The 24,976-nt window shown below is 41.6% G+C and overlaps 1 protein-coding gene across 5 annotated transcripts in view; it reads left to right on the top strand.

Moving 5' to 3' along the window:
* Window positions 1-2,592: 2,592 nt before the first annotated feature.
* The window catches only part of pkn1b (protein kinase N1b), a 47,747-nt gene continuing 25,363 nt past the window's right edge, over window positions 2,593-24,976 (top strand). The window contains exons 1-2 of one of the 5 annotated variants that reach the window (XM_085270354.1): window positions 2,593-2,914; window positions 3,000-3,131. In XM_085270354.1, coding sequence (XP_085126480.1) covers window positions 3,105-3,131 — 27 coding nt within the window. In that variant the 5' untranslated portion in view covers window positions 2,593-2,914; window positions 3,000-3,104. Of the gene's footprint in view, window positions 3,132-21,558; window positions 21,735-22,661; window positions 23,003-24,976 lie in introns of those variants that run through there. The other 4 variants (XM_085270353.1, XM_085270352.1, XM_085270351.1 and 1 more) reach the window with 4 other exon arrangements.

Here is a 24,976-nt window from a genome sequence, read left to right on the forward strand (position 1 = left end):
CTGCTTAGTGGAAAATATTGTTTTCCATAAAAATCCCAGGTCCAAATATCACCAGTTGTCTGTTCATACAGAAATCTGTATCACAAATAAAATCCAGTTCTACTCCTGCACTCTGAGCTCAGCCATAATCCATCCACAAAGACAGTGTGGGTGTACACAGTCTGCACTCACCCTGTATGTCTCCCTCAGCCGTCTGTTGGGTTTGTTAGACCAAGGTGAGTGAACTCGCTGTGTCATCAAACCCTTTTATAGTTTGTAGTTCTTTAAAGTTGTTTCCATTGTATTTTAAATGTAGCCTCTACTCAGCTACATTTCAGATGCAAAATCACACTTTTTTTCACTACATATCTAAAGTTCAGTAAGTTTGCAGATTAACATGTCAATAAATACATACAGTACGACCTCATTAACTTCTAAACAGAAATAACTATATTTGCTATCTTTTTAATAGGAGTTTTGTTTTGCTGGTATAGTCTGAACCCATTTCGCATCCCGATGGGAGTGATCGCTTTTCTAGGATGCCTGCCATTAATATGACATAAGCGGTTTCTGAAATGACACGAAATGACACAATAAGTAACCATGTCACACATAGCTGGATGGTGTAGTGGCATCTTTGGAACAACAGGTCGAGGTTTGAATCCAGCAAGTCTACCTCACAACATGAGCTACAGTGTGTAACATAAGCTGTGGCGGCTCACACATCAACTAACCTTAACAACGTCTGTGTCAGGTATGTGACAATATAGTGAGATATAGAGGACAATATGGACATAATGATCCACGTGTTACGATTACCACAAGGATCACTGTTGCCTTCACCCTCTACAATTTTTCTAGTTGAACATCCTTTAGCATGCAGGGTCAGAGGTCACATTATTCTCTGAGAGCTGACAGCATAGCTTGACATGGCAGAAAAACACACAGAACAGCATAAATAATAAAAAACCACGCTGGCCTGGTTATTTGGTCCTAAATAAAAAGCGGCATATATACAAAACTGTACTCTTTGGGTACCTGATTAAAAATGTTCACTCACAAAGTGTGCATTGTGGTTCATTCATAATAATGTAATGCATGAATAAGAAAGAGGTTCAAAGTTTTTCTTCCTTCTGTCTTGACTGAGGAGATTTGGCTGCACAGTGGTCATATTGTTGCTGCAGTGACATCAAATTCGCAATTCATCATTCATCTACAGCTGTAGTGTTCAGGGTAAGCAGCCCAGTCTTCCCCTCTGGCATGATTTGGCAATGGCACCAGGAGCTGTTTGATCCTGTAGAAGAGAAGGAATGCAATACACTGGTAATACATAAATAAACATAAATGAACTGATAGTTCCTTTATAGCAGCTTAAAGGGCCATTACACTGATTTTATAAGAAGAAGAGACATCATCAGTTGATTTTAACTCAGGCCTACACAGTAAGCTGCAGTGCACAAATTCAACAGATCCACACTTCATACAGTCACACACTGACTGTATGAAGTTTAGTGTTCCTACAACCAGGTTAGCACGGTGATGCGTTCAAATGTGATCAACAGGTCTCACATGAAAGCAGGAGGGCGCTCGGCTGCCGCAACGGTCTGCGCCTCTTTCCAGCTGCGTCAAGCTGACCAAAGAAGTCCGCAATAACAGCAGATCCAGGCTGTGCTGGTTTCAAAATAAAATCCCACACGACTTCGCTGCCAAATTAAAGCGTTTGATGGGGGGATTATTTATTAACTACTGGGACATACAATTCGAAATAAATGCCGTATGCTCCCACAAGAGCTCAAACAGTGATATCTCCTCTTTAGTGTGTTTATGCCGCTGTGTTTAATAGAAGTGGGAGAATCGATCCAAATATTGATAGTATTGGTATCAGCGCTGGTAATGGCATCGGATTGATACTAGCGTAGTAGGATCGATACTTTGTCTCTATCCTCTAACTTCGGTATGTGGCCCACTGGATTATGTTGAACACATTTATTTTTGGAAATAAAATAAAATAAAAAACTTAAACACGCACTGTGAAAAATGTCTGAGCCTTTTTGTGTTGACTGTCACCTCTATTTTATTTATAGCCCGGAGCAGAAAGGTTAAGTGTTTTAGAGACAAACATACCAGGTTTTCAAAATACACAATAAGCTGAACGGTGTATTTTATTGCGTTAACTATTTATTTACTTGGTGTCAGATCTGTACCACAAATATCAGTATAGCACAGCATTAGTGTTTAATGCAGTACTGTCTGTCCTGTGTGACTGGTCTGTTATGTGTACTATTCATTCTCCCTGTGTACTCAGACTACTGACTTCCTGTTCTGTGGTAAGTTGGTTAAAAATAAATAAACGCTTGTTTTAATGGTTTGGAAACGATTCTGTGCGTATGCTCCAGTTTCTATACAAATGTCACTGTGAGTGTGGCAGCTATAGAAAGTCTCCACACGGTTATTTTAACCTAAAGTTTTGTAAGAACCAAATTTCTTTTGCATTCCGTGCACCTTGCGTGTTATCGCCGATGCGTATTTTATTTTGAAGGTCAGAGCAGGAAGTCCCATTTTTATATTCTCTGTATTCCTTCAGCGCTTGTGTTCCCTACCCAGCAGCAACAGTAACCGGCTCCCAGCTTCCCGCAGAGCCGAGCCGGAGCGCATCGCTTCGGGGAGAAGATGGCCTCTGTTTGCTCCAGGCAGCAGAGCTGGGTGTTTCAGTGAATCCTGGCGGGTGTTGGGTTTCCTCACAGGGCTTTCCTCCCCTGACGATGAGAAGGATCCCCGCAGCAGCGCTCTCCCTCACACTACTCCAGGACAGCCCGCACTGTCTGCGTGATGCAGCCCGGAGTCCGAGAGTTAACGTCCTGCTACCAGGAGGTGATGGTCTGCCCCTCTCTCCACTGTCCACCTGCTTCTCTATCGTTTTTCCAGACGTTACCATGTTAGCATTTTATTCACCCACCTTCCCCACATCAGACTGCGCCTTTACACGGATTATTTTTTTAAACTTATTATTATTTTTACAGGACTTCCAACGTTGGACTCTTTGCATTTATCCACTGGTGCTGCAATGATCCGAGGGCTGTAAAGTAAGACAAACGGTAGCAGAAGTCATCTCATTTGTCGCTGGCATGATGGCCAATCTCAGTGAGCTACAAGTGAGTTTCCAACTTTTCCCTGCTTGCTGTGTGAAAGCTGCTGTGTGCATGCACATATGTGTTTTTAGCTGACTCCCATCACTACAAGCTCGCTGTATGTGTGGCGTCTGTGATAGCAAACATTACCTTAATGTTTTTGATGCCTGATGATGAATTTGCTGGGGTACATCCACAGAGTTGAGATTTATAAAAGGCACATTTCCCCAAAAAAAAGTGTACCAGGTAATGCCCACTCATTGCCCAAAATGCTAGAGGCTACAGTTTGCATTATACACAGTTCGAGACAGCTTAATTACATTTAGTGAGAGATGTGCCAGAGTTAATTAAAAGACTTTATCTCAGCTCAGATGCTGATAGCATCCAGGAGTCGTGTGAGTGGAAAAGCTGAACCAGAGTCAAAGATGGAAATAGTTGCTGTTCATCCACTGAATCGTTTTACTTTTGATCCTTGTTTAAAGCTATGCTGCCTGGCATGGCCTTTTAAAGACCTTCTATTTGGACTATTAGAAAATCAGCACCAAGTCTAGTAAACAATCCACATCTGCAAACAGCTTATTTGCATTTAGTCATATTATTTTCAGGGGGGGAAGTGCTGCTCTTTCTACTTCCACTCCAGTTTTACTACACTTCTGATTTGCCAAATTAAGCAGCAGGACTTCCCTCTGTGGGACACAGCAGTTGCCCTCGGGTGGAGTCAGGGGTGGGTCATGGAGGGTGCTGTCGTGTCAGAGCCGCAGGTCTAGCTCGGAGTGGTTGGCTCACAGCTACCCTAGTATCAGTTCAGCACAGGACACCGTGGAGAAGGATGTTAAAAATTAAAGGACGCTTCAGCTCAGCTCTTTCCAGGAGCAGGTTAAGCAGCAGCACTCTGCGGTTAAGAACCCCAGTCACAAAGTTAAACTACTGCAGAGAGCATGTGCAGATTTCTTTGTGAGTATGAAATACTTTTACTTGATGTGGACAGCTGAAATGGCTATAAGAAAGGCTTGTGATTGATGTGTGACAGCGTGCAATTAGAACCACAAAGCACTCACATTTCCTGTTTCTGTACACAAGCATTAACCTGCGCGTGTTTGATTTGACACCCGTCTTTCCTGTGGCCTTCAGCTGCAAGTGCAAATATGTTTTGTTTTTGTTATGTTTTTTGGGTTTTATTATAAGGCACCAGCAAGTGTTTCTCTCAGAAATCCACTTAGTCAGATCGCAGTAATTATACAGCACTGCTGAATCATTTGTTGTGAGCGAGAGCTCAAGTATTCCTTGACATTTAATGGCTTTTTTCAAGGACAAGGTTCCTTTGATGTTTACTGGAAAGCACACTGCCTATCTCTGGATCAACAGAAGCAGACAATATGGGTCAAAGACGTTTCAGTTTGCCTTCAGTCATGTGTGCTTTCAGAAGAAGTACCTTACTCAAACTGCCACCAGCATAAAATGAAAATTGCGATTAGAGAAGTAGTTTGCCTTTATAAACTAATTATAACTTTAATAATATATTATTTATAGCGGTATTAACGCTGGAAGACGGTGGTTTGGTGGTAAAACAGTATAATTTTACTCTGGCGAGTTTGCCAAGTTTTAGCTATACTGCATTTCCACCTTATTTTTCAAACCCAGTATTACTATATCGTGACTGCAATGCTTGGAAAAACAACCTGTGTTGGAGTAACAGTAGTAGTGCAGTTTCCTCTGACGTAGGCACAAATGACTTCCTCTTAGATTAAAAAACTAAGGGTCATTAGGAGAAAGACACTATTTCCACCTAATATAACGTAATGCTGATGTGGACTGTAACTGACGATGATCAAAGGAATCATTAATCATTTATGACTTTTACTCAGATATCGACATAGGTATATAGAGGCATATTTTTAGTAGCAAACACTCCATTGTTTCTGTGGCATGATGAAGTGTTCATCATTTATCAGTGATTTATTTGATCATTATAATCACCTAACTGTTTTAGTATAGCAGAAAACTGTCGTGCTTGTTAAAGAAGCAATGACTAAATGCAGAAAACAACAGTTCACACACAGGTGTGTGCTACTCCCTTCACAGAATAGACCAAACTGAGTAACCAGAAGAGAAAGTTAAGAGTGAGATGCTGGTGCACTTCTGAAAAGATGACAACATCTGAGTGTTCACTTAGAGTAATCGGATGCTTCACAGGTACTCAAATGGCAGACTTACATGTGCCTGTAAGCCAAATTGTGCTGTTCTGTGGAGGGAGTAGTATGCACTTGTGTAACCCGGAACCTGTGGTTCTCTAAGGAAGTTTTGGGGTGGCTGTAGCTCAGGTGGTAGAGCAGGTCACCTACTGATCGGAAGGTTGGTGGTTTGATTCCTGGCTTCCTCTAGTCTGCATGCCAAATATCCTTGGGCAAGATACTAACCCCAAATTGCTCTCCGATGCATCCATCGGAGTATGAATGTGTGTGAATGTTAGCTAAAAAAAGCACTTAGACAAATGTGCTTGTGTGAATGGGTGAATGCACAAGTTGTATAAAGCGCTTTGAGTGCTCAGAAGAGTAAAAAAGCGCTATATAAGAACCAGTCCATTTAAGAAAGTTCACTTTTAGGTTTTAATCAAACCCCAAAAGGCCAGACACTTTACTTTCCATATATTGTTGTGTCTTGCACATCAGGTTCAGCTACCCTAAAATAGAATAGAATAGCTCTTTATCGTCACTGTTAGAAGAACAATGAAATACAGTTTGGCATCTCTCTGTAAATCTACAAAATAACACAGGTATTTACATTTACACAAGAAAGATATGTACAAGTTATACATGCACATGCGTACGGATACACCCACACATACATACACAAACATACATACATATACAGTGGGGCAAAAAAGTAGTTAGTCAGCCACCGATTGTGCAAGTTCCCCCACCTAAAAAACAGAGGTCAGTAATTTGCACCAGAGGTACACTTCAACTGTGAGAGACAGAATGTGAAAAAAAAAATCCATGAATCCACATGGTAGGATTTGTAAAGAATTTATTCGTAAATCAGGGTGGAAAATAAGTATTTGTTCAATAACAAAAATACAACTCAATACTTTGTAACATAACCTTTGTTGGCAATAACAGAGGTCAAACGTTTACTATAGGTCTTTACCAGGTTTGCACACACAGAAGCTGGTATTTTGGCCCATTCCTCCATGCAGATCTTCTCCAGAGCAGTGATGTTTTGGGGCTGTCGCCGAGCAACACGGACTTTCAACTCCCGCCACAGATTTTCTATGGGGTTGAGGTCTGGAGACTGGCTAGGCCACTCCAGGACTTTCAAATGCTTCTTACGGAGCCACTCCTTTGTTGCCCGGGCGGTGTGTTTTGGATCATTGTCATGTTGGAAGACCCAGCCTCGTTTCATCTTCAAAGTTCTCACTGATGGAAGGAGGTTTTGGCTCAAAATCTCACGATACATGGCCCCATTCATTCTGTCCTTAACACGGATCAGTCGTCCTGTCCCCTTAGCAGAAAAACAGCCCCATAGCATGATGTTTCCACCCCCATGCTTCACAGTAGGTATGGTGTTCTTGGGATGCAACTCAGTATTCTTCTTCCTCCAAACACGACGAGTTGAGTTTATACCAAAAAGTTCTACTTTGGTTTCATCTGACCACATGACATTCTCCCAATCCTCTGCTGTATCATCCATGTGCTCTCTGGCAAACTTCAGACGGGCCTGGACATGCACTGGCTTCAGCAGCGGAACACGTCTGGCACTGCGGGATTTGATTCCCTGCCGTTGTAGTGTGTTACTGATGGTGACCTTTGTTACTTTGGTCCCAGCTCTCTGCAGGTCATTCACCAGGTCCCCCCGTGTGGTTCTGGGATCTTTGCTCACCGTTCTCATGATCATTTTGACCCCACGGGATGAGATCTTGCGTGGAGCCCCAGATCGAGGGAGATTATCAGTGGTCTTGTATGTCTTCCATTTTCTGATGATTGCTCCCACAGTTGATTTTTTCACACCAAGCTGCTTGCCTATTGTAGATTCACTCTTCCCAGTCTGGTGCAGGTCTACAATACTTTTCCTGGTGTCCTTCGAAAGCTCTTTGGTCTTGGCCATGGCGGAGTTTGGAGTCTGACTGTTTGAGGCTGTGGACAGGTGTCTTTTATACAGATGATGAGTTCAAACAGGTGCCATTCATACAGGTAACGAGTGGGGGACAGAAAAGCTTCTTACAGAAGACGTTACAGGTCTGTGAGAGCCAGAGATTTTCCTTGTTTGAGGTGACCAAATACTTATTTTCCACCCTAATTTACAAATAAATTCTTTACAAATCCTACCATGTGAATTCATGGATTTTTTTTTTCACATTCTGTCTCTCACAGTTGAAGTGTACCTCTGGTGCAAATTACTGACCTCTGTCATCATTTCAAGTGGGGGAACTTGCACAATCGGTGGCTGACTAAATACTTTTTTGCCCCACTGTATATATATATATATATATATATACACACACATACATGCCATCTGAGGAGCATAGGTGCAGTGTGATCAGTGATATTGCACATTAATAACATAATTGATAAAGACATAATGATAACATAATGATAAATGAGCCTTAAAATATAATAAGGCTGCATCAGTGTGTCGCTGGAACAAAGGAATGATGGTTACTGAACTCAATTATTATCTAAATTAACACAAATATTCATGATCACTGATTTCATCAATATACTACTGTCAAAGTAATGACCACTGCCCTTTTAAATTACATAAAAATAACTGTGCTTTTAAAAAAATGTAAGTAGCATGAGCAGTAAGTTTTCCCTTTGTTTCCTAAACTTCACACAGAGATGATAACTGACTGGTGACCGGTGCGTTGATGACACATTCAAGCTTATAAAGCCCGCTGACTGAATCCATTATTCCTCCTTCGTAGCCTGGGCTGCAATTGAGCTTTTTCTGCCCACTATGATGAATTCATTCTCCCTGCGTAACAATGACAAACGGCTCAGTCATTATCCCGGCAGGCCAGCAGCAGCAGCGGCACACAGCCAGTAAGCAATGGCTGATTGAGATCAAGGGGCCATGTTGGTAATGATGATAGGACCTGTCAGATTGGACCAAGACACATCGATGTGGTGATTGCGCTCGTTTGATCGCAGTCCCCTCCTTTTAGTTCTCCTCAGAATGTTATTAAGGCAGCACTGATGGAAGAATTTGGTCTCACTCTAAAGAAAACAATTAAAATGACTGTTTCTCTCTGAATGAGATCGCGAGATCATGAGAATATAGCTTAACTATTAGCGCGTCTCTGCCATCTCTATCCTGCATTTATCGATTTGCAGCCTCTTTATCTGCTGACCCACAGTCTCTCATCAGATGGCTGTAAGAAGTGTAAATCCAGCTTTCTGCACTGAGCTGATAACATAGCTTGGGAGCTGCTATATACACTCTGTGGCCTCTCCCTCATGAATTCTTTATTTCTGTTGGTTTCCTGCAGTTATTATCTGTACGAGGCAAGTTAGAAGAGTTGCCGCTGCTCCTTCTCTCAGTGTTGTAGGAACGAGGGCTACAAATTACTTTTTTATCGATCATCCAAGAGAGGGGAAGCGGCTCGGTCTTTAATGGCATTTGACGACTTTGAGAATACTCACGTGCAGAAGCGCTGCTAGATGAGGTTGGCTAATGGCAGCACATGTGTCGTAGTACTCGGTGATGTCTTGCATCACGCTCAAAATTATGTGTCCAGCTGCCACTGCGATGGATAATAGGATTATGAGACTGTGGACTTCAACTCTGTCTCTGACCTCCTTGGAGGGTAGCATTAGAGCCCTCAGTCACCCATGCAGGCTCACAAACACATATACAACCACCTCCCCCCCAGCATCCAGCCCCTCCTGCCTCAATCCAGGATTACACTGTGTATGCAGAAATCTGTCTGTCTCACAGGCATGCCAGTCGGCAAGCTTCCTGCTGCATTACAGCTTCTGAAGTATTGATGGACAAATCTTAATGGAATTCATAAATAAAGCCAATAGATGTGTCTAGCAGTAGCACTGCTCATTAGGGTGCAGCTACGAAGTCCCAATTAGTGCCAGAGAGCAATACTAACACCTTAAATGCCAGAGTAGGGAAAAAAATCTGATAAATGTCAGCTAGAATTCATGACTCCCCGTCTTCCAGTCTAATGGCTGCACCTCCCAACAGTTCACCAGTCATGTTTAAATTCAGCCGACCAGTCTGCAAACCAGCTGATGCTGCAGTCACCTGGCAGACATTCAGAGGATTAGTTATCTATGACACCAAGCAAAACTATAACTACAGCAGAAAGACTGGAGAAAACCATCAGCATAGACTGTTGCTTTTTTTCTAAGCTGGTTTGGTGAGTGTTTCAGAGCCTTAAGGGATTGTGGTATTACACGATTGTGCCGCTAAGAAGGACAAGCTGGAGAAACGATGTTAGCGCAGCGTATTGTAAGTTCCTTCTGGAAGTGGTAATTCTGCCAGTATTACCCAAGAACAGGAAGGTCACAAAGGAAGGGAGCCATCAACGCCGACTGGTTGCTAAAGTAGTTTTGTGATGCCAGAGGGCACTGAGGCTGAGGTGAGCTTGTGAAACAGCTTGGACTGTGTTTTTTTTTTTTTTTTACCTCAGCTTGGCACTGCCAGACCATTCACTGAGGTAAAAAGGCGAAGCCACAAGATAGATAACTCCATATTTTATCATAAAAACAAAAACAAAGAATAAATAAGAAAAAACATTTTCAGTGCAGTTTGTTAAGAAGCTGGAATAATCTTCATCAGTAAATATGAGTTTTTCCACGTGTCATAATGTGTACTAGATGTTCAAATGTCATCTGAATGAGTCTTTTCATGGATTTGTGGCAACATTATTTCCTTAAACTGTGTCCGAAGTGATGAAGCTTGAGCTTAAGATATGATAAAGTAGTAAACCATTTGTTGTCCTCAGACAGCAAAATCAGATGTATAGTACTTTTTTAACCTAATTATTGTACTGCAGGACAGGAAATACAACACTGAAGAAGGAAATTACGTAGGTAAAAATTATTTTTACTTTTGACCATATGTGGTCTGGCCCTTTCTCTGTGTATGGTTTTGTCACTGATGCCGGCTGCTGCACATTCGTTCACATTTAGGACAAGTTTATACTCGGGGGGGGCAACACGGCCAGCAAACACCACATCCACCACAAATATTAGATGAAGAAGCGCTGTTAACAAACACATGCTTGACGTCTCTGTAGCTGAGGTGAAGTCTAGACACACCCCTAGCTACACTTTAAACGTGCATTTTTTTAAAGTTAGGGACAATAATATTGGAGACCATAAAGACTGAGTTGTTTTGTAGTCCTCCTCCAACCTCAACAGTCAGATGACCCCCAGTGAGCAAGCGCTTATACTGGGAAGAGAAAAACCCCAGGGATGGGCAGCCATCTATGTATAAGCACCACTTTGCCTTCATTTTTCAAACTACTTGAAAGATATTTTCATTTTTTTGTAGCCAAAGAAATGTATCAGTTTTATGTACGAAATATCTAATCCTGGTCACTTCCACTGGACTTCCACATAAAGTTAAAACTGGTCATTTTTATTGGCCAGTCCTCTCTCTTGTACTTGATATTGATCCTGTGGCTTTATTAATAATGTTGTTAGTACAATGCAATTTTAAACTAGAGCCATTTGCTAACAGTACAAAGATCAAATCAGCTAGGGGTCTGGAGTTAAAGCTCATTTTCAACATCAGATTGACTGATTAAGATCTGATTGTTTGGGGGATTAATCAATAAAAGAAAACAGACTTGGGGCATCAGCAAGCTTTTAAAAGTGTAAGTTTTATTTCAGAACACTCAGACTTATTTCACTTAAATCATGACAGCACATGGCAGCTGGACGCCGAGACCTTTGTGTTGCAAAATGATGTACATGGTAGAAACGATGAAGTTGCCACATGCTAAAGTAAAGAGAAAGAGGAACCTGTACTGTGTGACCTGATTGTGGTTACACTTGAGGCAATAAGATGAGCTGCCACGCTACCGTGCAGAGGTCATGTGATAGCCGGTGTGTAGCGCTGCAGGGGTGGTGTTGGATTTAAGATGCTCGCCACGCTGAGGCTTCGTGGGAACAGCAGCGTGGTCGGCCATGATGTCGCTTGCAACAGCGAGCTGTCTGTTCTGTCCACCCAGAGGCCGTAAAAGTCTGAGAGAAGTGGAACAAAAAATTCTGTTATTACCTTCTTGAGAGGGAGCGACAAAGGTAGTAGCTGGTTAGCCCGACAACAAGCCCACCCTTCAGAATGTAACCCAAACTGCAGCTATTGTTAGTAAAGTCTCTGAGGTTGAATTGCTGGAACAGTGGGATACAGAGGAACAAAAAGCACCCAGGTGCCATTGTTAGTTTGGGCTTTCCCCCCCCCCCCGCCAAGATATCAACAATTCACGGGATATGATGAAAGCTGTAACTGGAGAAGCATAAATAGTCTTTAATGAAGAGGGAAAGCCAACAGAAGACAGAAAAGAGAAAGCTTGACTCATAGTTCTGGTACTGAACTAGCTGACAGGCTGCACCAGCTTTGATATGGATACGTATTGTGATATGCTACGGGCAGTCTCGGACTTTTATGATCCCTGGCTTGACCCTTTTCTTCCGATAAGCTCCGACCAGCAGTACTACATTGTATAAAAGAATTGCTGTCACATGGCTCTAACTTTTATATTTTTCTTCTTATCAACACACATGCTGAAATTCCAGAACCAATAATAAACTGATCCTACAAGAAGTGTTATCAGTGTATCCAAAACCTGTGTCCCCACAGACCCTCACTTTTCCAAGATGCACTTCTTGATTTGCTGATAGACTGCAAACAGGCGGTTATGTGGTGATTAGTAATGATAGAAAGTCAGTCATATTCAGCAACTTCAAGCTGCTGAAATGGACTGGTACTTTAGAGCAGTTTTCTACTCTAGCTGAGCACTTATACCCAAAGTCTTTTTCACCCATTCATACACACATTGGTACATTGCTTTCATTCTAAGGTTCATGCACAAACTCACTCCAGTGGAGCTGCATGCATCAGGGGGACTTGGTATTCAAAGTCGTAATCAAGGACACTTCGACATGTAGATTGGAGGAGCTAGGGATCATACCACGACCTTTCAATAAGTAGACCCGGCTTAACCTCTTGAGCCACAGCTGTAGCGTGCCGGTGTTGTGAAGTCGGTCTCGAATACATTTTTTTCTCATCTTCACAGTGAGTGATTGAAGTAAATACTAATGAGAGCACAGGATCCTTTTGACTGACGTATAAACCGCCCATAAGATGGGTTTACTAAACAGTAGGACTTTTTGAGCTTTTGGTAGAATGATTTAGCATTATTGTTTGCATCATTAGCATGGACTGCAGTTTTTTGGCTCTTCTGCATTTTTTTTTTTTTAGCTCTAGTGGTTGCTGGTCAGACGTGCTATTTTAGAAATATGAACAGTGTTTATCTGCTTATCTGCTGCTGGTGCATGAATCCACATCTGAAAATAGTCCCTAGATAATGCTTTGTTAGCTATTTTTTGAGCCTTTTTAAAAGTGAGGTTCATGCAGTGCTCCTAAGCATATTGAATAAGTAAGTACTAAGTATTCCCTAGCAGGATTGCACCGTTGCATAACCCCAGATGAGCAGCAGAAAAATCAAAGTGCCACATCATGTGCAGACTACTCTCTGCAGACTACTTTGACCTGATGAATGGAGTCTTGTTTTCATTAGCCATTATAGTGCAACCAAGATCATACAAATCTGCAAACATTTCTGCATGTTTGTTTTTTCCTCCCGCTCTAAGCACTTCGCTGTCATAATCAACAGCATCAGTAAAGAGGGATAATCGTCTGCATTATAGAATGGACCTCTTATCCCCCTCAGCCCTTCTGCCATAATCATTTTTAATCTTCCTCGTCCATTACCATCATGCCGGTTCAGCCACTCCATTACACAGTGTGTCTCTTTCCGCTCCCTTTGTCCTCTGATAATCACTGTAGGTGACATGTTAGCATATTGAGTAAAGCATGTGTCACAAAGCCTGTTGTTGACCCGTTAGATTCAGGAGCAAGAGGCCGGAAGACGCTGCAGGATGACATCTTAAAAACCTTAGATTTAAAACACATGATTTTCTGATGAAATCTCTCATGGACATCCGTGCATGATTTACGCAACATCTGAGTTTGGATTTATACCAGGAAGTTGGGGGGGAGGTGGGGGGAGGAAGTACAGTACAGTAATGGGGCAAATCCTGCAGCAGTTGTACCTCATTCACGTTTTAGGCTGCGGGATTCCTGTGAGATTTCAGTTATGGAGCATCCACAAAGAAGCACTAAGTTGAATTTCTTAAAATCGAATCTGCAGGAAGTTACTTCCTGCTAAATGGGGCTGTACCATCTACCTGTGTGACTTTAATCTATAGACCGAATCAGCTTTTTATTTCCTCTTTTCCCTTCAGGCTTCTGTCTTTATGCACATTACCTCACTTCCTACAATACCTGATATCACATGCCTTTTCTCCTTTGTGACCTCCCCTGCGTTTTCTCCTATTTTGAGAGCTCTTAATATTCCATATATTTTCAGTCTTTTTGAGTGTAATGCACCATACGTTCCCATACCCAACTTGAAATCAGTTTTAAATATGGAGAAAGGCATGGAGTTAAAGCAGTTCTGACTGCAAAGTGCCTCATGGGTTCTCCTCTGAGTAACACCCTTATGCAGGCTGACTGTTGTAGGTCAACAACTTTGTTTTCTGCCTTTTTTATATGCAGGTGCATCTCAGTGGTGCATTCAGGGAAAAGTGGGTTATGTCTGTTGCATTTATTTCCACTGACCTTTTTTACCTCTCAGCCAGTCAGGGGCTGCTCTTTAAAAAACATACTGAATAGGCTAGCCTAAAAGCAAATAACTACAAATCTCCAAAAGCAAAGCGTTTGTTCGTGTACACCAGGGGTCAAGCTCAGCCAGCAAGCTGCATAATACCATCTCATGTAAGCTGATGGCTCAGCCGATACACTTCTGTGTGTATTATCAAGGTTTTGCAGACACGTGACCACTAAACACGTGACACTAACTTGTCTGCCATGTTGGACATGTGACGATCATAGTGGCAGCATAGGCTCAAGTGAAGCAGGCCAAAATCATACAGACGTAGAGACTGGTCTGCAACTACCTAGCAACCACTAGCTGTACCAGTTGGGGAAGGCACTATGAAAATGATTGCTATAGCCCCAGCAACAGAGGCATAATTTTCCTAGTGCCTTCCCCAACTGGTTGCCAGCAACAACAAGTTGCTTTACAACTAGTAGTTGCCAGGTGGTTGCAGACCACTCTCTAGGTGTGTGTCATACAGACCTAGAGACTGGTCTGCAACCCAACCGATAGTCAAAAACGTATTTTGCTGCGGTTGTAGTTTGAATGCAAGGGATGGTCTTGAAATACTGTCCGAGCTGTTTTAAAACTGCGAAAAGTGCAACACAAACCAGAAATGGAGACTGTTTGTCTTCAAAGGAAAAATTGTGCCTTTTAAACACGTTGGCTACAACGTCTCCATTTTCTATTCGCTTTGCACTTTCTTACGTTTTTCTGCCACACAGCTAATAGGTAGAGAGCAGACAAACATGAAAAACTACAAGAAAATGTGGAAATGTGCTAGCAACAAGATCAACCGTCAGGAACCACTGCAAGCCAGTTTGGAAATGCTTATTTCTGCCTAGCAATCAGTGGCTTTACCGTGTCAATGTGGTAGACAACTCTTGAGCAATGAATGTCACATATATGACCTCAAATCTCATGTACGGGTTGCTGCTTTAGCTGATTCAGCCTGCATACAGCTTTGCAAGCCACTTTACAACCCGCTTACATACGAGCTCCTCTGATTCATGTCCTTTCTTACTTAGTTAACGCCAAATCTGTCATCACTGGCCCTCTACTCTGTAAGGGGTGGTCTTGATGTATAACTTCCCACAAGTAGGGATGCACCAATCTGGGATTTCAATCAGTCTGATACAAATTTAAAAGACCGAATTGGTTAAACAGTGGGTGGAAACCACCTGTTCTATTCCCTCGGTTATTCTGTTTTCATCTCACCACATTATAGCAGCAGCTAGCAGGAGAACTAACAAAAGGTCAGCAGTTTGGAGGTCTTTTAAGCCGGCTATACCAAAAGATTTTCTGCAGTATGCAGCAGAAAAGCTTCAGTGACAATGACAATGCTTTCCTCTCTTTCTCACGCTCCTGCTGTTCAGTTTAGCACTTATTAGGAAGGTGTTATTGTGTTATTACCGTAACATAGCATGTCATCATCAGAAACACTCAAACTTAAGTGAGTGTGTTTTTGTGAGAGGAGGTTCCCTCAGTGCGTGTCTAGCATGACCATAAATAACAGCAGTATGCAGTAATGACTCACACTGAGCTGAAATAAGATTGATGCAAATAAATGCGGTAAATAGTGTATTTTTTTAAAAATGTGCCTTGCTCCTTTTGTCATTTATTATTTATCTGAGAAGTTCAATAAATTTCTGTTTTTGGATGTATTATTTCATGCATGTTAATGACATATAAATATACTACATAGAAGCAATGTTTAAGATGATGTTGCCTTGCACACAAAATTTAATATAAGGTTGGAGTAAAATGGACTTAAAAGAATGGTATTTTTGGAAATAGTCACAATCCTTCAACTGTGTCATTTTTATTTCTATCTTATCCTTAAGCTTCTGTTACATGCAAGACAGAGCCATATTAATTATGAGAACTGTGGAGCTTTTCCCATTCGGGGTTTTATGCTGTTTTATTCCTGAGGAGCCTGAACAGAGCGCCTGTTTGTTGCAGGAGAGTTCACAATGGACAAAGCTAGGAACACAAACACATTAGTGTTTACTGAAGTCTCTTGAGAAGATAGACTCTTTCACAACGATGCCGTGCATGTCGATCAGCTCCTCCCCGGCTGTGAAGCGGACATTGCTGCACATTCACAAACTCACGGCCATGCAGGCAGATGTGCACTCGGACACGAGACACTTTTTTTGTGACCTAAACCGGAGCACATTTTGTCTCCTGTCTGCTCAGACGTGGCGAATCTTCTCCCCTCATAAACGTGAATTCAGTACAGTACAGCACATATACGTACGGCAGTGTTACACTTTGTAAAAAGGAGATTTGGCTAGAGAATTTCCCTGGAATATAAGGGATTTTAGGGATTAACAGGCAGCACACAGACACAGTCCAAGGTACATTCTGTAAGCAGTTAACTCATTCATAGAGGGCAAGAGTTTAAATCCCAATACAGATTTTATAACAGCTGGGAATTTGGCTGAAATAATTTTGTGATTTGTTTGGTGTATGTTTTCCTGGTCTTAAAACGGAACTGCAGTGATTTAGTATTTCACTGCAATAAGGTTTGTGCATTTCCGAAAAACAGATTAAATGAAGAATATTTGATATTTAAAATTGAGCATGACTGTATGTTTCCCAATTTCCGCAGCCTTCTTGCATGGTAAAACTCCATGTGTTATACTCTACAAAGCCAGCTATTACTATGCATGCTCTCTGTTAAACGTAAAAGGAACTTTTTTTCATTTTCCTCCTAGAAGATGAAGAGATTGACACCTACTAAATGACCTAGGAGCTTATATAGCGTCTACACAATAGAGGCCAATTAGTTTTAGAGAATCATCATATTATTTACTGTTTAAACATAGGTTACATGTGGACCAACTTTTTTGAAACTGGGGCTGTATTGAGTCATAAATGCCAACAAAAATGCTCATATTGCTGTGTAAGTCAAACACAATTGCAGAGTTTAAAACTGATGGTGATGAAGAAAAAACCTAACCATCCATTCTCCAGACAGTTGATAACAAGCTAGTTAATACAGCTACAGCTGGTTCTAAGCTAACATTATGCCCCTCAATGGCTCGAGTATCCTGAAAATCAAACTTTCCCTCTGATAAAGAATTTGATTACATTCTCACATCATATGACAGGTTTATTCACTAAATGTCCATGTCCAACAATTTTCAAAGAAAGTTTCACTGACAGCAGCTAACAGAAGAATCTAATAGCAGCTAACAGAATCTAACAGCAGCTAACAGAATCTAACAGTGGCTAACAGAGGCAAAGACAGCATTAATAGAAATGTTAATAGAAATGTTCAGGATATCCTCAACTCATCTCAATATCACTTTCATCGGTCAGAAGTGAGCTTCACTGACTCATCTACTTGTATGGACTAATTACTAAACTAATTACTAAAGCGCAATTATTGTTTTTGCATATGAAACCGGAGGAGTTGTACTTACATCTTATGCCATCAGCTTGTCCTAGGTCACGGTTTCCTTCCACATATAGCTTTGCAAAAATTGCATAAAAAGCACTTGCAGCAACAAAAAAATAATATTCCAGAAACACGCTTTGCCGATCCGATCAGCTGTTCATAACACTTCCTATGTTGGAATAGAGGTCAGCGTGAACTATCACGTGTCCGCCATGACCTGCCCGAAACCGGAAGTGACGTCATTTTCGCAGAAATGTAGTTTTTTACCATCAAGGCCTTATAAGCCTATACTGGTGTTTTTTAAAAAATTATGTTTGACTTTATGACTTTCTGTGTCATTTCTGGGATGCTTAGAAGTCAAATTGCACTGCTGGAAATAGTTTATTTTGATGCACACACTGTTTTCTTTGCAGATTTGCATTATAGGATTGTTTTTTGTTTTTTCTGCAGTATATAAAAATTGGTGTATTTCAAAAATAAAACTATGAAGATACTCAAAATAAATTTGCTGTGGTTGGAAACTATTTTGTGCAACTTTTTTGTATTTACAGTTTTAAGGGATAAGCCTCTTAAATTTCTCTAACTAGAAATATATGTTAAAAAAACAAAAACGATTTTCAATTTTTTTGTAGTTTATTGCACTTTTTTGCAATTTATGTAATTACTATGCACTTAATGCATACATATTATTAAAATTTGGGCTATCATGGTTGTATTGATGTATAGCAACCTGCTCCCAAAAATGGCACTACAGCATGTAAAAATATAATATAAGCTCTGGCGGACTTGGTTCTATGGTAGGTCTTAAAGGGTTAAATTGCGATGGGTAAGAAAACATAATTCAGTTGTTTGCAATCTGCAATGCATTGACAATTAATGATGCTATTTTGCACCCTGTTACTTTAATGTCTTAAAATGGCCAGGAATGTAATGTAGATGAATGCAGGATAAGTGTGTAAGTTGGGGGGGCTTGAGATTCCCCATTATTTCTGGTTCTCTCGTATTTATTACCACTTTATCCCCGTGCAATGCAAGAAAACAAAATGCAAGACAAAAGCTAAAATAAGCGATTGATCTGTTTGCTGTAGCTTTTGGTGGACAGAATGGCATCAGTCACATCAAAGATCATACCTAACTCTACTGCTCGGTAGTGAAACTAGGCTCACATAGGAGTCGGCTCAGTCTCGCTGACTGTAACAGTGTCCTCAAGTTAACTTTGAAGCCCAAAAGCAGACTTCCCTCTGATCTGCTGTGCCAACATCATGCAGAGCAACACTTCCTCCTCTTAGTACCCTCAACATCCAACTGACATGGTCCTTTACAGTGCTGTTTTATTCATTACCAATCAGTTACAGTACATTAGGCCTGTGTGTTTGTGGATGTCAGTCTTGGAAATGAGAGTTAATGTATCTTTGTGGTCGAGCTTGTTCAGTGTTTTCTGTTGGTATCCATTGCCTTGTTTTATCTGCTGGGCAGAAGTGTGTTTGTGTGTGTGTGTTTGTAAGTGCAGGGATTAATTGGAATTCTCTGTTTAGTCCACTTCTGCTCAGGTGAGGTTTATCACACTACAGACGTTCTTTAGAAATGGCCCACATCTGCACATAATAAAATTGACAACATGACCTTGCATTTCACTTTTAACCTTTATGAAAGAAAATGAATTTTCCTCAACTTCCAACAAGTCCCCCTTTCAGGGACAAAAACGCCTCCTCATGCAAAACGCGGCTTAGGGTTCATTTATTAAATTATTCATAACTTGATTCAGGTAAGAAAGTCCATTCCCAAGCCTCCTCATTACAATTGTTGCCTGTGAATTGCAGGTGTTTGTGAGCGAGTGAGTAATAAAAAGAGTGCTCACAGAATGAAGCATTCCCTGACCGCCTGCACTTCCAACAAAATGGACCTAATCTGTATTTTTAACTCCAGATGAGTTAAGATGAGTTGACAGGCCATTAAAACTCAATCAAAGGGATAGCTTTCTGTCACCCACCGGCGTTACTGGGCAGCCTCTGTTACCAGAGATATGTGCACGATGGATGGACGGTAAGCTTAAGAGAGGTAGGAAAGAGGGAGCAACACTATTATTATTACAATAGGTATAAAGCAAAGAAAATACAGACAGGCCAAGACAGAAGGGGTTGGAGAGAGAGAGAGATGAAGATAGCAGTTGGGAGTTGTTTTGTTCCACACTTTGACCTATAGGCTTGTTTCATCTAGAAACAATTCCAACTGTAGCCGGTGGTCCTTGTTCTTGCTGGATGAGCAGCTGATTGATTGAAATCTGCCATGATGTGGTGGGAAAAACATAAGACTAGAAGATCCAGTGCTAGCCGGTTAGTAGTGACTTAACTTTAAAATAAAATCAAGGAGGACTAAACACTAGTATTTTAATTATGGATGGAATTCCTCTCTCAGATTCATAATCTCGTCCTATTATATCGCCATGGCAAAGTCTATGTGGAGTATTTTCTTATCTAATCAATTCACTGATGGAATGTAAAATTTATACCGTGTTTTAATCTCATTAAGCCAGGATGATGTTTTCGATGTCAGACTTTTGTCTGAGCATCTGTCTAAGGCCTCCAGTCCCTGGCAGTCCTTCAATTTGCCAGGGGTGCTAAGACTCCCCAGGCCAGTCGTGAGAAGATCAGCAGAGACAGTTGGATGAAAGGCAGGGTCCAGGTCACGGAAAAATACCCTGCTCTGAACACACTGTCATTGTTCAGAAAGGCTATGGATAACAAGCAGGTGTTGATCGTTGATGGAGGACAAGGTGCCAAACAAGGAAAAACTGAGTTAAACTGTTATTCTTTCATACAGATATTTGTGTCATCAAGTTTATCGATTCAAACTCATCAAGGGTCATGCTGAATACCAAGATAAAATTTTTATTTTTCTCAGTCTGGTTGCTGCTGCTGTTCACAGCCTTCTTTCACTCTCTAAACAGTGAGTACATGGTGGCAGGGGAGCAAGACTTCTGCTCAGGCAGTAAAAGCCTTAAAATTTGTCATGAGATGTTTTTTCCTTTTTAAAATAGTTGCTATAAACAGTTGTTAAAATGCTAAGTTAACAACAGTTAAAAAAAAATCGAGTTGAAAGCTTCCTGTTTTTACACAGTGGAGATCCAGTCTGCATCACAGATGCACAAGTGCAAGGGGACAGAGCCGGACTTCTGTAGAGCGATCTAAAAAATAGCGGCCCGACTGGACATATTGTACGGAGAGAAGATTTTGAAGGAGTGCTGTATTGTGTTTTACAATAGAACAAAAAAACCTTGGGTTTCAGAGGGGTGTAGTACGAAGCAAGATGAATGGGTTAGCAAGTTATGCCGAGCTTTCTGTCACTCTCTTTTTATCTGGCGAAATCACTATGGTAACGGATGCTGAACATGAGTTAACCTGTTTGGTTAAAACTGCAAGTGCCACGTTTTCACTGATTCTCTTGTTTACAGCATGTTTTAAGTGCAGTGTAGATTATCTGCTGGGGGAATGGATTTTATATGGGCAACTTGAAACAAATTTCACTTTGATCTGCCAACAAAGTAAGACAATTTCCACATGTCCTTTATTAGGCTATGGGATGGTAACATTAACGTTTAAATATATATCCCGTTTAAAGTTTCAGAGCTCTTAGAAATGAACAGCAGCACAGAGAGTGAAAGTTCTTTACAGATTTTCATCAATATGTCGTCATAATAATCTCCGAAAAATCTCCGAGAGGTCTTCAGAGGTCAGAGGTCAAGTTTTGTGAAAATGTTAACTTGATAACTTGTGAAAGACGCCACCGAGGATTTTTAAATTCATATTATATGTATCTGTTAAAAATCTCAGACAAGTTTGAATCTCAGTGACTTTGACCTTAAGGTCAGAGGTCAAGAAAATCCTGTGAATGCAATAGCCAATGAAGGAAGTCACCAAGGATTTTCAAACTGGTACATTATGTGGATCTCCTTGGAGGCTGAGGGTTGGCACTGTTGACTGACAGTAATTTTATGTTTTAATTTTGAATCCAAATCAGATGAACTGACTGTAACTTTAAGAGCGAAGTGATATGATCTTAGTTCCTGATAATGTGGTCAGTACACTTTTAGCAGCTGCACACCCTGCGATTTCACAGACACAATGAGACACAGTTTTGTGTTGACAGGCTTCAAGATAGTTTGAGATCAGTTTGGAAATTTTCACTTTCATTGCTGTCGAATTAATGATGACATCTCAGCCATATCTGTAGAGGTGAGAGACAGCATGGATGCATGGGGGCTGTTATCTCCGCAGCTACCAGTCCACGCAAAACACCAGCCACTGAGAGTGACAGCTGCCCGGTAAGGAAATGTTTTATTACCCGCACACAGATATGTTTCACAGTGTGGATATCTGTTATCAGAACATTTCTAACTGCCTGTGCTTTGCATAGGTTGGCATAACTTCATCTTATTTCACTTCCTATTCCCCTTGCTGTAAAATGCGGGAATATGAAGAACTGGATGTGCTTTGGTGCCTCTTTAAATGCCACACTGTGTGTGCTTGTTGGTTCCCTTCTCGTGTCTCATGTTGTTGCAATGGTGGATACACGGTGGCCAGAGATGGCTATCTGCCGCACAGTGAGGGCTTGGAAGGTCAGTGCCACTGCGCTGCTGAGCATCTGAGTCAGATAAACCCATGACCTGCTTGTCTCTCGCTGGCAGGAAGAGTACAGAAGTCAGGCAGCAGTGAGACCATCTATTGCCCTCAGGAACAGCCGCGATCAGTCAGTGCTGCTGATGTGCGATCACTGCTTGTTCGTGTATGGGAAGTGACTGCTCAGCATTTTTTGTGCCATCTTCAAATAGACTTGCAGGCAAAGTCCATCTCCGTGCACAGGTTTTTAATATCCATGGCTTAGTGTTCAAGTGAGAAGAGTTTGTTTGCTTCAGCCTTTATCCCAGGGAATGCAGATCCATCAGCTTGTCCTTTGACACATCCCTACTCACTTAGAGGTTTATTTTCTTAATCCAACACTTTTTCTGACAGTGTCTTATTATCTATGCAGAAATTCTGACCTGGATGCATAAAATCTGTGTGTGTATCATAGTTCCATATTCACGAATATGCCAAAAATACACAAGAACTTGCTTTGGTAGTAGACTCTATCACAACAGCCTGTCTCTCAGCTATGGGGACTCGGTAGCAGGAAGCAGAGTGACTGTGAGCTCTCTCAGTTACAAAACCACTTAAATGTGTGTGTGTGTGTACAGAGTGCATGACGCCTCAGTCTCTATCTGGCAAAGAGCAGAACAGGAAGCAGCGAGGTGGGGCTCGGTCTATGCCGTTCTTTCTTCCTCTCCTCCACCTTGTTCACTCGCTCCAGATTTAGCCTGGCTTTTGATTCCTGGCGGGAAGGACATCCTGGATTTGGGGGAGGCAGGAGTAGGACTTTGTGTTGTCTGATTGGTGCTGCTGTCAGTGCTGGGTGTGTGTATGTGTGTGTGTGTGGTGGCCCAAGAGCAAAGCCGGAGGGAGGCCAAAGATGGCCAGTGAGGACTGTGCATTGGAAGACCTGCCACGGGATCAGTTGATTGATAGCCCCGAGCAGGGTGATCCAGAGTCTTCGGTAGGCCACTGTGGCCGGAGCAGGCCTCAACACCGCCGCTTTCTTTCCCTGCGTTACTGTGGCCCTTCTCTTTTCTGTCAGTTTCCTCGTTCATTTCCTGTAAAAACATCTACTGTCTCACAGCGAATCACTTGTGAATTTTGACTGCTGTCCACTGTTGTGATTTCACCCTGCTGCCTGATTTGTCTTATACCTCACTCCAGAGGTTCTTTGTTGTAAAACACCAGGGATTAAGTTGTATTGTGTCGAGCAGGACTACGTCAGAGTGCAAACTCTCCCTTCCTGCAGTTCATGGTTGCTCCGCTTTCTTTTCTGCCATGAATGGCCGCTGCTGGCGCGCTCATGCTGTTCAGGTCTGCCACATCATCAGCGATGTTAATAATATACAGCAGTATGCATCCATCGTACATGCCTACTTCTGTATACGTGTATAAAAATAGTGCGTCTGTTGTTCTTCTAGACCAAGCAAGATAACATAGTTGACCTTTTTCAACAACAAGTGAGACACGCTCAGTTTGATTGCTTCAGAGCTGTGCAGTGACGTAACATTGCATTAAATCTGCAGTTAAAATCCCACAAGCCCTCGGCCTGTGCCATGTGGTTTGGTTGTCGTGCATTGTGTTGCCGATGGATTATGGCCTAATGAGAACAGTGCTGTAGCCGTAGCCTGTGTGTAGCTGGATGGACACGGAGACCTAAGCGGCTGTAATCAGATCTGCTAAGCTGGATAGCTGGCTGCACAGTGCAGGGAAAGGCCCTGAGCAGCTCGTCTTTTAACTCCAGCACAGTGGAGCTGAGAGCCCTCAGATGTTACAACAGTTTTTAAAGAATTCACTTAGTTTTATCTCGGTTTTGCTGTTTAAAAATGTTTTGTTTCATTTTTAGTGTCATCAGGTTTTATTTGGTTTTATGGGCTGCATCTATAAAGGGTAAGATAATGATGGTTATCTCATGATGGTTGCATTGACAAATTTGACCAAATTGCCAAAGACGTTTCCTGTAGTTTGAGTTTGCTGGAGATTATCTGACGTTCAGGAGCGGAGCCACACCACAAAACGCTTCACTTCCTGTTGTATGCCTTTAAATGCTTACTTTCCGCTTTCTTCATGTTGGCAGAGGAGGGTTCAGTTAGTATCTCTGAACTTTTTTCCAGCCAACTTCTCCTATTTTTAAAGTCTACTGTGGATGCATCAGTGCCCATTCCCATCTGCTGCCATAAAGGTTTAGCTCCACGGATTCACAGGTTCCTTCTGTCTACCTTCCATGCTCAGCCGTTGGTACACATAGAAGTTCTTCCCCATCAAATGACTCTCGCCTGCTGTCTCCAGTTAACTTCCAGTCGCCTGTTCATCATCATCATACTGAGTTCGAAATATGAGAGAAATCAACCGGCTTAAATCAGTTTAAAGGCAGAGGTCAAACTCTTCTTTGGAGCCGCGTTGATGAAGGTGTAGCCTGTAACAACTGATACAGCTGTTGTTAACAACTTTTAAATTAATCCATGCACATAATTTAAAAGAGCAGGTTAATCATGCTTTCCCTTATTTTCTGTCAAGCGTATATGTTTTTTAAATGAACAATGCCTATGTTAAGCTCCCATGTTAAAATGTCCAACTTCAGTAATGAAATAAGCATTTTTATAGGTTTACTTTGGTGGAAGAAATAGAAATGCCTGCTAGAAATTCTTTTAAATCTGTATAGCCAATTAGCTGCAAATTATTATTATTATTGGTAACTCATACATTACAGCCACCTTGTTAAATTAAGGCTGTCTGTTAACATTACAGATGTGCAGGCCTGATAATATTTGTTGCCTAGCTCTTAGCTAGCTTTTCATTTTAGCCATAGCCACTAGGTTAATCGTAACTTAGCGGCTAACGTGGTACCGGGTATTTGCTAAGAGTTAAAAAGCTAATGAGAACATTTGTGGCAGCCAGGTAAACGTTTATGATAACTGTTTAATATTTCTGGGTT

Source organism: Mchenga conophoros, linkage group LG4, assembly GCF_057382185.1.
Source record: "Mchenga conophoros isolate Kocher_MC1m ecotype Shallow Benthic linkage group LG4, M_conophoros_male_GT1.1, whole genome shotgun sequence".
NCBI lineage: Eukaryota > Metazoa > Chordata > Actinopteri > Cichliformes > Cichlidae > Mchenga > Mchenga conophoros.